This window comes from Coptis chinensis, chromosome 5, assembly GCF_015680905.1.
Source record: "Coptis chinensis isolate HL-2020 chromosome 5, ASM1568090v1, whole genome shotgun sequence".
Lineage (NCBI taxonomy): Eukaryota > Viridiplantae > Streptophyta > Magnoliopsida > Ranunculales > Ranunculaceae > Coptis > Coptis chinensis.
This window is the reverse complement of record NC_141460.1, coordinates 14194814-14207717: the sequence shown is the minus strand read 5'-3', so window position 1 is coordinate 14207717 and position 12904 is coordinate 14194814. Positions and strand designations below refer to the sequence as shown.

The following is a 12904-nucleotide window of genomic DNA, read 5'->3' as shown; positions in this document are numbered from 1 at the left end:
CCGTTTAGCCCACTGTGCGAGATCATGGGCTTCAGTTCTGCATAGATCAGATTGATTTCTCACTGTAATGGTATCGGCGTATCGCCACACGGCACAGCGCTTGAATAAGATACTTTGAAAAGGATTTCTGTACCTCCGAATGCAAGTACAAGAAATTTCTGTGGTCAAAGGGAGTGGTGCTGTACTAAAATTTTCTAAATCCAGACAGTAGAGTCAGCAGTTTACTAAATTTCAGCTAAGATCAGCTAGGATACTTAGACTAGCTAGTTGTAATAATATAATCCTTAAATATGCTACTCATTCAACTGTGGTTTCAGATCCTTAACTAACCATTGATTAAAGAAATATTTGCTGAATTATTTCATTATCAAGGACATTAGAAATTCAGGAACAGGATGGTAATACTTCAACGAATATACAGTGTAAATCACGTAATATTGCCTGACATTTGACGAGACCAATATACTGGTCATAATTTCGTGCTGGAGTTCATGCATAATCAAAGACCATACATCAAATTGCATGACTAGCTAGTTGGTTGTGGAACTTTTAACACAAGTGCTTGTGCTTGTGCTTGTGCTTGACTCAATAATTAATAATCTAATATAGTTGAACAGCTAGTATAGTCATATTGTTGAATTTTGTTTCAACTCACTAAAAGCACCCTTGCAATTTGAAGCCGATTCGTAGCTTGGCAAAATTGTGAATAGTATTGCTGACCAGCTCATTTGGCTGGCTCCCTCACGCCGCATTACTAATGTGAAAATAGTCTAAAGGACTAATTTCAGGCCAAAACAATTCTAGAGGACACCATTTTTTTTAGTAACTCACAAGGACAAATTCTAGCATTAAGTAACCCACGAACCCACTATTTCAATTTTAGTAATCTTCAAGGGAAAAATAAGTTGGCTCAACCTTTTCACATTTTTTTAAATAGAGCTTCTAGAGTACTCAGGCTACATCGGTGCACAGGAATCTAGACCCTTAGACAGTACTTCGTGATGCAATGCACACATATCTTTTGCTGTTATGAGTGCCCTAGATTGACTACACCATATACAATCTGCGCACACTAGCTTTTCTATTTTTTAAATACCTGTGTTTACCCCCTCCGTGTTATTGTAGATATAAAGCATAGATTTTTTAAAAATATATATAAATTTCACCCCTCTGTGCATGTTATATATTTATAAGACAAATAAATTTGGTGATCGTTCATACCCAAATAGATAAATATATCCAGTATGTGTTCATACTCCAGTATAAGTATGAACATGATTGTTCATACTCCAGTATGTATTCTTACTAATTATATATACATTATGTTGAGATATGAACAGTGACTGTTCATAGCTCATGTTGAGGTATGAACAGTGTTGATGTAAGAATAATGATTGTTCATATCCCAAATAGGTATGAATGAACAATGATTATTCATACTCCAATAGGTGTTCTTACTGATCATACATTATGTTGAGGTATAAATAATAATTGTTCATACTATATACACCGGGCCATTTTGGTTGGGTCGAGCCATTTATTATTTTGCATCAAGGGTATACTTGAGTTTTCATCTACCTAAACCGTTTTTTATTTCGCATCAAATGTATACTTGACCTTTTATCTACCTTGTCTTTTTGAGTGATTAAAAAAAGTGGTGGCGTTGAGAGTTGTTTTTCCGGCCATTTTGTCCTTTAGAGTCACTCCCTAATATATATATATATATATACACACACACTTTTTCAGCCTTTTAACTAAAAATGATAATAATAATCAATGCATATATATGCTGCATTGACAATTGAAAATTACAGCTTTGAAATATTTGTCCATTTGCAAATAATAGTTAAAATAGGTAGATATGGTCCAGAAATGATAATCACAGCTTTGAAAATTGAAATACTAAACTAAATTAAAAGTAATATGAGAAAAATAATAAAGCACGTGTTGTGACTTGGCCCATCAGTGTGTTTGCCTTGATATAGAATTTTTTATCTTTGAGTATAGGAATCTTTGAATTCATATTTGACGTTTCAAGAACAAGATTTTTGACTTTTTCTCAATTTTGTTTTGACCACGATCTTTGATTTTTTCAACTACCGTACTATATATGTGTGTAGTGTGTACTATATATGTGTACTACGTCGGCACGATTGGTATTGAATTTTATTGATTTCTAATAAGTCAAAAAGAAAAGATAGTATTAAAGTCAACAATTTTTCAAATAACTTGAACTAAAATGCAGATGGAGTCTCCCTCAAGATCACATTAACAACTCAAAATTGTACAAGCTGCCATTTTGAAAGCAACCAACACAAACTCATATCCGAAATTCTTTGGCTGAACCTTAGGCTATGAATCCTATGATGCTCTATAATTTCACTATAACACCTTCCCCTTCAAGATCTAACGGCTACGATATGAAGTTTTTTTTTTTTCAGATGAAAAAATATGACCGTTAAATCTTACAAATTAGGAAATAGAGTGGATATCACTAATATTTTTGAAAATGGAGAGGAAAGTAAGTCTAATTAACCCTAAAAGTATAGGTAATTAACAAAAGTATAAAGAAAAGGTAAAATTGATATGACTTCGAAATTGTCACATTCTTTAAGAGGGGTCGTCTGCCTTATAAAGGAATGGAAGCCTACCAACAAAAGTCTTAATGACATCAACACCAAGTGGAGCACCATGGTTAGCTAAGATGCCCGTACCAAAATTTACTTCCATCTCAGTTGAGAAGATAGCTACATTGTTCAAAGCTCCTAGAACATGGTGTGACACTGTTAGCTGTTGCTCAGTTGCCAAGGTCGTTGCCAAAGGGTTGCACTGCTGCTGTAGTTGAGAATTTTGGCATAACTTAATCCAAAAATCCAGTCATCCACTAATCACTCCATTCTGCTAGCTCCCTGCACTATGGCACAAAATTCAGCTGGGTAGTTCGTACATTGTGTTATGAAATCTCATGCTCAAGGCCCCTCAAACTTGACCTGCATTTGTTCTTGTGCACAACCCCACTACCTGCAGGTCTTGGGTTCCGTTTTATGACACCATCAACGTTCATTTAAAATACCAAAGGTGGCAGCCATTTAAAAGGTATAGTAAGATATCTGCTTAGTAATATGAGTTCAATACCCACACAGTTGAGAATTTTGGCATGTCAATTGCTTTCAATTGTACTTTTTGTTAGGAATATACAACTTAATTGTACTTACTCTTTACTAATTACCAAACTATACAAATCTTTTGTCTTGTAAGTGTCTTGTACTTCTTAATTAAATCCGAGCCTAGTGTAGATACACTATGTCCTTAAGACAGATTTTCCCCCTCACGGTGCTTGAAGGTTGATGGAAAACTATCTCCCAAGATAGACGGATTTCCTTCTATAGAAAGCTAAGACTTCAATTCTATAGACTCAATGAACACAACATAGTATTTGACTAAAGCGAGGAGGGAGAAGAGAAAGATCGAACTCGTGTGATCCGGTGTATCTTTCTCTCCAAATTCATCCACTATTTATAGGTGAGTGGTGCTTTCAAAACAACACACGGTGACTCTTGGGAAAAAGTAAGCAACTCTCTTTGAAAAGTCACATGTTTTGAAAGGACACACCATTTTCAAATATATAATTTGTTTCGAACCGAAGGTGCCTATTTGAAAAGGTTGCACCGGCATGATACAATCGTTTCAAACCCGGTCAAGACATTTGAAAAGGTCGCGACCTTTTCGGCATAATGCAGTTGTTTCAAACAAATGCATCATTTTGAAAAGGTTTTTCTCACATTACGTACTGTTTCAAGAAAAAACCCATTTCATCTTAAGTGGGGTAATTTGAGAGACAAACTACTCATTCATATTTAAATGAATTTGAGCAAATCATTTTTCTAACACTCTTGGATAATGTACATGCAATTCTGAAAACCATATATATCTGTGTATATAGACATTTTTTTTCTGTGTATATAGACATATAGCAGGGTTCAAAGAAAAATAAATCCTTGTTAATATAGTTCCAATCTAGATAAATCACGTAGTCTCAATCAGCTATGTATGTTGCGAATGCCATAACAATTGAATATTAAAATCAGATAAATACGAAATTAATTGAGCGAAATATAGAATGGGCTGAACGGCCATAAACTCTTAAAAAGAAACAATTACAATATCTAATAGTCCTTGGTTGTGACCATACATAATAATATACCTTTAGCAAAAAAATAATAATAATAATAGGAAATTGCCATTTTGTTTTTGTCGTAATTAGAAGAAAAAAAAACAACAAATGATCCACTCATTCAGTAAGACACACATTTATGCTTACACGTAAATCACTACATGTACTTGATACTTAACCTCTCTTGCAAACAGTTCGATCTAGTAATAGCAGAAAATTGATTATTTTGATTCATACCCTCCATATCAAAGGCGCACAATAATACTTTTACACACTTTCCAGTACTTTATATTTACCAATAGTAGTAAAGAAAGCTTTGTAGGTTTCAAGTGCAGTACGTAAGTTGTGCTTAGATCAAAAAGTTTAGGCAAGACCAAGTCAAAGATATTCACTAAGAACTTGATTTTATGGAATTAGTATCTACTGCAATGCTAACAAAGGGTCGTATAAGTATGTGATGGTGAGTACATAGTTGGTAGCTACCAGCCTTTAAGCTAGTTGAAGTACTAGTTAAAAACTCAAAAAACACCCAACCTTCATCTTCCCATCGCATCTTATTTACATGGAGAATTGTAAAGACTTCCTTAAATTTGTTTCTCTAGCTTCGATCTTCTCAATTTCTTTTCATGGATGATGCTTAAAACAATATGTTGCTTCTTCGAAATGATCGATGCATTTTCCGGCTTCTACCAATAAGTAATGGGATACAAATAAAACAATCACTACAAGAGAATAGGCTTTTAGCAACGCTTCAAAGTGTAGCAAAAGCTAGCCAAACCATAGCAAATTAAATGCTCTTTTGCCACGCTTTCAATAGTGTTGCTAGGGCGTTGCAGATAATGGTGAAACAAAAGACAATAGGCAACGCTCAAAACATTGCTAATACTCTTACTTTTTACCACAAGCAATAACATTACTGAAAGTTGTAAAAACGTAGCAAAAACTATTTTAAAGTTATCTTTCATAAAACATATAATTATTTTTAAAAAATCAACAGCCACGGCATAAACGTAGCAAAATGGGACATTGGCCACACTTTTCATGCGTTGCAGATAGTAGATAGTAGGGATTTTTAGACATTGGTCATAGTATTACTATGGTAATTAGACTTTGGTCCAGAAATGCTGAAATATTAGATTTTAGTCCTAATTTTGACACTTGACCGTCAGTCAATTCAGTTGACTGTGGTCATGCTGCTTGCTTTTTTAAAATTGCAAGAATGCCCCTGCGCATGCATCTCATGTGCTTACCTATTGAATTATTGATTGCACACGTGTCATTAAATGCATCTCACACACCTAAATAATACCGTTGGAATCCAACAGACTTGAGTTGCCACGTGTCAAAATCTCACAATAGGATCAACGGCCCAAAAAGGATAGTCGTTGGCAAATTGTTCTATAAGAGTCCAAACTTCAATTCTTCATGTATTTCATACTCCAGTTCTTCCTCCTCCAAATAAATTAAAAAAAAAACCCCCCAAAAAAAAAAAAAAAATCATCCAAACAGAAAACAAGCAAGCAAGAAGTTTGAAATATGGGTGGAGCTCCTTTCAAAAAATATTTTGCACCACAGGTAGGTAGACTTGCACTTCACCTTCCAACTCTTTAATAGCTGACAAGTAGGACTAAACCCTAATATTTAAGTAACAGCAAGGACCATGTCCTAAACGATGACATTAATACTTGGGTCAAATTCTAACTTTTTTTTAACTGTTTTTTTTTTTTTACAGATATACTAGCTATGCTACCAAGAAGGTCACACAGCTACCAAATGCCCTTACTTGAAAAAGAGATGCAATCAGGATAAATGTAGAGGCATTATGGATTTAGTCAAGTATGAAGATAAATCATGTAAAGTACATGAGATGTAGCTCCACTGTGATTGGGTTGGATGCTTCAATAAGGCTCAACTAACCACTGCTGACAACAAGCTTATTCTGTCAATCAAGAAGAAAGTCACATTTGTCATTAATTGTGATGCGTGTGGACATGAATGCTGCTATGTTGTGGAGTATCCAGAGTGAGGGTGTGTGTGTGTGTTGATGTGTTATGCAGTATTCCCTGTAAGGACATCTAAGTAATGAAATAAAAGTTCACTTCAATTCTACCATATAGCAAGTGTGTGTACTGTGTGCATTTCTGTAAGCAATATGAAGTATAACATGACAAAAAAAGTAATATATATAACACTTCAAGTAAGAAATAAATAACATGGTTTCATACCATACCATAAGAGTCATCTGATTGATTCAAATCCAAAAAATAGACATGTTATCCCAAAAGACACAAACATCAAATACCATAACCTAATACCAGTAGACAACCTAGAACTTAAGTAAAAGCAGTAGCCCTAAAACCATGCATCACCACTTTAACCCTCCACTGACAAAGGTTCCCCACTGACTTATGTAACTTATCTAGTGTAACCCAAAATGTAACTGAAAACTAAAATAAAAGATGGTAAACTAACATGCTGAAAGTACCAACTTCATCCACCTACTGTGTCTGGGTAAAGGGCTATGTAGCTCTATGGCTTGAATTCACTTGAGGAGTTGATAGTGTTGCTGCATCATCACCAAATATCAAGTTATACAAACCCCTTTTCCTGGATCTGGTGCCTGGTGTTGCTTGCACTGGTGGCTATTATGATCTGCATCATCTTGTCTTTCTACTCCTTCCTCTACCTCCTTTAGCTTGTGGTGTTGGTTCTTGTTACATTGGTGGTGGTGTTGCTTGCATTGGTGGATGTGGTTCTCTGCATCCTCTTGTCTTTCTACTCCTTCCTCTACCTCATTGTTCTTGCATTGGTGGTGATGATGGTGGCTGAACTGGAAGTTGTGGTGGTGTTCTGCCTCCTCTTGTCCTTTTATTCCTTCCTCCACCTCCTTCTTGTGTTGGTGCTTCTTGCATTGGTGGTGGTGCTTCATGTACTAGTGGCTGTGGTGGTGGTGCTTCATGTTGCAGTTGTGTTTCTTCCTGGACTTGACTTCTTTTCCTTTTCCTCCCTCTCTTATTGCCATCATTAGTTTCAGCATGTTCATCTGGTGCTTCTTGCACTTGTGCCCCTACATGTCATGTTCTACCATTAGCTATGATAAGCAATAAATATAATTAATACCAAACCATCACTAATTGAAATCTATTCAATTACTTTTGTCTTTACTCTTCCCTTTCTTTCCATAAATCCCCTTCTGTCTTGCTTCACAAGTTAAGGCATTGTGACCAAGTGTTCCTTTCAATGCTCATGAAACAAGCTTGGAGCTTACTAACAGAAGAATGTGATTGGTCTACTTTCATGAAAGGTAAGTATATCAACCGAACAGGCCGGGGATGGTCGAACTACAAAACCTCCACAGTATGGAATGGTATCAAATGGGCCTTGAGAGAAATGGAGCATCTTCATGGATGGGTTATGGGGAATGGCTCCTCTATTAACCTATGGAGGGAGAATTGGTTGTTGCAGAAACCAATATGTGACTACTTTCAAGACGAAAGAAAGGAAATTGTCAAATTTCAGTCTAAACTCAACGAATTCATTCAAGATGATACTTGGCAATTTTCTGAAATGATGATTCAAGTCTTACAGCAACTCGGCATTGATCTAGCCACTATTCAGAAGTCGGATAGCTCAAGAAAAGATACAAGGATTTGGACAGCCTCAACTACTGGGGAATTCACAGTTTCTGAAGCCCATGAAGCCATAAGGAAAAAAGTTACGAAACTCACATGGTGTAAATATATCTGGAGCTCCAAAGTTCTACCGAGGACACAGGGTATAGCTTGGAAGTTGGCACTTGGGGCAGCTCGAACAGACGATCAACTGCAAAAAAGAAAGATGCAGCTGGCTTCAAGGTGTTGCATATGTTGCACTCATGAGGAAACTCTGGAATATATACTATACCGATATACTTTGGCTAGAAGAGTTTGGAAATATGCCCGAGATATTTTCAACATTCGCCCGAAGCTAGAGTCCTTCAATGATGTGCAACAACAAGGCAAACATTTTAGCTCTCTCATACTTGATATGTGGAAAGCTTGCTCCTTAACAGTAATGGTGAGTCTTTGGAAGAATAGAAATAAAGTGTTGTATGATGACAAAGCTTCTAGCTATTCGCAAATTTGCTACATGGTAAGAAGGGCTACCATAAGAGCTCATCAACAATCAGCAAGTCATATGGAGAATTCGGTACATGACCTAAAAATCCTCAGGTCCTTCAACCTTCACTACAAGTTAAGAAGAGCTCCCAAGATCTTTGAATGCTTCTGGACGCTTCCTCCACCTGGCATCATAAAGATTAACACTGATGGGTGTTCGAGAGGAAATCCTGGAAGAGCAGGATGGGGACTGGTGCTTTGAAATTACAAGGGAGAATTCATCGGAGCTGCAGCAAGAGGATTGGGAGTCACTACCAATTACCTGGCAGAAATGATGGCCATAGTGGAAGCCATTGAAAAAGCATTAGAACTCGGATGGAAATATATATGGGTAGAAAGTGACTCGACAGCGGTAGCTCAAGCTTTTCATGAAAATAAGATGCATTGGAGAGTTAGAGGAATCTGGCAAACTCTAAAAGTGCAAGCAACATGGATCAACATCACCACCACTTGGAGGGAGACTAATCTTGGAGCTGATAGTTGTGCTAAACATGGTGCAAATTTACCACAAGGGGAAAGAAATGGTAGGATAGTAGACCTTCATTCATGAAAAATCTAGAGAATCACTACACCACCTACTTTCGATTTGTCCACTAGTATTTTGATGTATTTTGAAAGGTGCACATATGATGATACCTTTCCCAATCAGTTCTTCAAGTCCTTTTCTTTTATTGTAACCTTATTATTTATTATTCAATTACCTTTTAGCAAAAAAAAAACCCAAGTGTTCAACATTTTTTGCATTTTCTCTGAGTCTTATGTGGTTCATCTTCCCCTCTAATCCTTTGCTTTCTTAGCCTTCCAGCCTGTTTTGTTTGTTCAGGAGGCAATACCAATTCATTAGGACCTTCCTATTAAGAGAAACAAACACATTAGTTGTATTACTTGATTTAGGATATTTTGCATTAGTTAAAAAGAGACAAACACATTAGTAACTTACAATTTTTGGCCAATCCTCAATGTTATCCAGTGGGTAAAGATAATTTCCATAAGTTGCTCTGAATGCCTCCACACTGAAATATGGACTACAATACCTGCCATAAAATATCATGCAAAAATTAAGAGTTTTGACAGAAAGCAACCTTAAAACTGAAATATCACCACAAAATGTAAAATCAATGTGATGTAAACATTAGAACTACCTTGCCCACTGGGGTCTCTTTGGTCTGAGGACTGCAACTGCATGTACACAAGGCACTCTTGACATTTGCCACTCAATGTAGGTGCAAGTAAGTTTGGCAATATTAATAGTATACTTAGTCCCATTCTTGTTGTTGATGGCCAAATACTCAACATCTGATATCATACTAATTGTATCTTAACTCCCTCTGTTTAATCATGAACATCACATTAGGGACTACTTCACCATTCACCAATGTCTGTGATAGGTTTCTTCTATCATACACAAGTTGTAACAAATCCAAGTTTTACTTATCTATAAAATGGACTAATGGCTTATCTCTGATCTTCAGGATCTAAGCATTGAAACTCTCATTGAAATTATTTGTCAACTCATCACACTTTGAAATCCAATCAAAGTGTGCCCTAGCTCAACATTCTCTTGGCTCAAAGTCCAACCAATCCAAAGTTTTAAGGTCATTCTTGTTTATGATGCCCATGATCCTTATAAGTTATGGTTCTTTGTAAGCCATTACTGCTCCCCAAACTAGATTTTCCCATAATCCACCACTAAAAACTTTTTTAAAGTTCTTATACATATGCCTAAAGCAATATCTGCAACAAAAACATTTATAAATGTAAGTATTACTAAAATGAAGAAAATAAATAACTATAATAAATAAATAAACATGTTTGGACTCTACCTATGAGTAGAATTTGGGAAATAAGCAGCTATAGCACTTAGAAGCCCTTTTTGTCTGTCACTAATGAAAGTAATCTTATATTTATGCAAGTCAAGATAAGATTTCAGCTCACATAAGAATTGGCTCCATGTATCCTTGTTCTCCCCTTTGCATACATAAAAACCAAGTGGGAATATTCCATTCATGACATCCAGTCCAATAGCTGTTAGACAGCACCCACCATACTTGCCTTTCAGAAAACAACCATCCAGACCAACTACTGGTCTACACCCATTCTTCCACCCATCAAGTGATGACTTAAATGCAACTACAACACCAATGAAAGACTGATTCTTATCATGCACAAAATATTTAGCAAGGCTACCTAGGTTAGCTTTGATAATATGCCTACATATTTCTAGGACAAGTCTATAACCCTCCTCATAATTGCCATTGATTACTTCAAGCATTATTCCTCTAGAACTCCACGTAGTCCAGTAAGAAACTGCAACTCCATACTCATAAAACATATCCTTTTGTATATCCTTTGGGCTGTAATCTGGATGGTCCCTCATTTTATCTTCAAGTGCTTTAGCAACCTATGGTGTTGTAGCCTATGTATACCTATTTTTCTTATCAGCTTCACATGTATATTCATTATGATATTTTCTAAGAATAAAAGTGTGCTTGTCTTTTCTGGTCACTGTAGCAGTTATAGTCCACTCACATAGAGGATCTTTGCATTCTAAAATGTATCTCTCCCTGTCATTTCTGACTTGTTGTGTACTAAACTTATTTTTTATTGCCATTGTGTGGAAGAACTCTCTGCAATCCTCAATAGTAACCCATGTCATTTGAGGCTTCGGCTCACATAACCCAAACCTTTTAGTTCTTGAAATTGGGTTCGCAACCTTAGCAATCTCCTCGGCCTCAAATACATTTGTCATTCCCTTCAAAACATTTCCCAACACAGTGTCTTGTAGTTCATCCTCCAAATTCTTTAGCTCTTCATCAACTGACATTGCATCTTCATCCCACTCATTCTCTGAATAATCAGTATCAGTAGGAATGTACTCTTCATCAGCATCTTCCTCACTACTATTATATCCTGCATCCATCCAATTGCCAAACACTGGTCCGAAAGATGGCCCATACTCATACCTGAAATCAGCAGTATCACTCCCAACAGTAGCAATCCCATTCAAATCTTCTTAAATATTATTTCTTACAGCATCAACACCATCATTCCCATTCAAGTCTTGCTAAATATCATGTCCTTCAGCAGCAACTTGTTCATTCAATTCATCCAAATATTCATGTAAATAAGTACATAATTCATTATCTATAGGATCTAATTGAGACAGGTGAACCACATTCTCAATCACATTGCCTTCCTCAATTACATTGCCTTCATCAATCACATTCTCAGATACTTGTTCCCTTCTATGTGGAGCACCATCTTCTTCATCATCAGAAATTTCCAAGACCAATGGCTCTCCATTAAGACCTACAAGTGGTTTAGTCTTCAGTATGTTAAGCCTTCCTGACTTTCTAATAGGTGCCATTGTTTTAGGTTTAGGACTTCGAACTAGTTTAGCTTTGTGAGTGTGAATTGGCTTTAGGGTTTCAGTTGGATCTGTACTAGGGGCTTAAGTTGGAATAATAGAGGGATGTGTAAAATTATTGAATCTTGGTGATCTTCTAACAGTTTCAGTGACATTTATAGGTTTCTTGGGTGTTGTGGGTACAGAAGTTGGGGACTTAAGTGGTGGGGACTTAACATGAGAGGCAGTGGTGGATTTTCCACTTGTTGGAGATAGGCAGACAAAAAGGTGGTATTTTCTGTCTTTTTCAGGTTTAATAACACCCCACATATGGATAAGATGTTGGTCTTCTGTTATATGACATATCACCCTATCAATTAGACTTGCAATATGAAAGTTATTAACTCCTTCACTAACCAATTTTTGCACATCTATTATCAAATCTAGCATAAATAGCTCATCTCCATCCAAATTCAGAGTGTGTTGCTTGCCATCCTTGTAATCACTAGACTTAGTCTTCTCCTGTTTGGTTCTCCCCCATTGACCACCATAATGAATCACAAATTGTTTCACACCTACCAAAGGACTAGACATAGTACTGCAAATAACAACAACATTTAAATTCAGAAAACAGAAATTACATACAACTTACATGAATTTCAATCTATTTCATATGCAATTAGGTGACATATGGCTGAAATACTAAATATCACAGTGTTAAACTAGAAACCCCTAAATTGTTTCAAGCATTTAGGATTAAATACACTTAATTAAAAATAACATATTAGTTCCACTTAATAATATAATATTAAAGTTTAGTCCAACTTCTTAAAATGACAAGAAACATGCAACATAACAAACCAACCATTAACACAGAACAAACCATTAACCATGCACTACATAAGAAGAACCATTACAAATAAGAATGTCTGAAAGAAAGATAAAACACCACTATAATGTTACAGAAAAACAAAAGGCTTCAATGTTAATGTTACAGAAGGCTTTAATATACAAAAAAGGATTATCGTGCAAGCATTGAAGGAAAGGCTAAGGGAGTTCAGACATAGATTAATATACAAAAAAGGATTATAAGTGTTTGTTCATGACATCAAATATTTTAAAATCAAATAAAAAAACTCCACTTTAATATTTATTGCATATGAAAAATGTGATCTTTCATGTTTGCATATAAAAATGTGGTTTTTATTATCAAACATATAAAGACAG

The 12904-nt window shown here is 35.9% G+C and overlaps 2 protein-coding genes across 2 annotated transcripts; both read right to left on the bottom strand.

Annotated features, from left to right (window-relative positions):
* Positions 1-9059: 9059 nt before the first annotated feature.
* LOC147496807 (uncharacterized) lies at positions 9060-9637 on the bottom strand. Its single transcript, XM_086562668.1, has 3 exons — positions 9474-9637; positions 9272-9365; positions 9060-9182 (listed from the first exon to the last, which is right to left on the bottom strand). Exons 1-3 carry the CDS (start codon positions 9635-9637, stop codon positions 9060-9062), a joined length of 381 nt encoding a protein of 126 aa, XP_086418794.1.
* A 325-nt stretch (positions 9638-9962) lies between these two features.
* LOC147496806 (uncharacterized) lies at positions 9963-10708 on the bottom strand. Its single transcript, XM_086562667.1, has 2 exons — positions 10155-10708; positions 9963-10065 (listed from the first exon to the last, which is right to left on the bottom strand). Exons 1-2 carry the CDS (start codon positions 10706-10708, stop codon positions 9963-9965), a joined length of 657 nt encoding a protein of 218 aa, XP_086418793.1.
* Positions 10709-12904: the final 2196 nt, after the last annotated feature.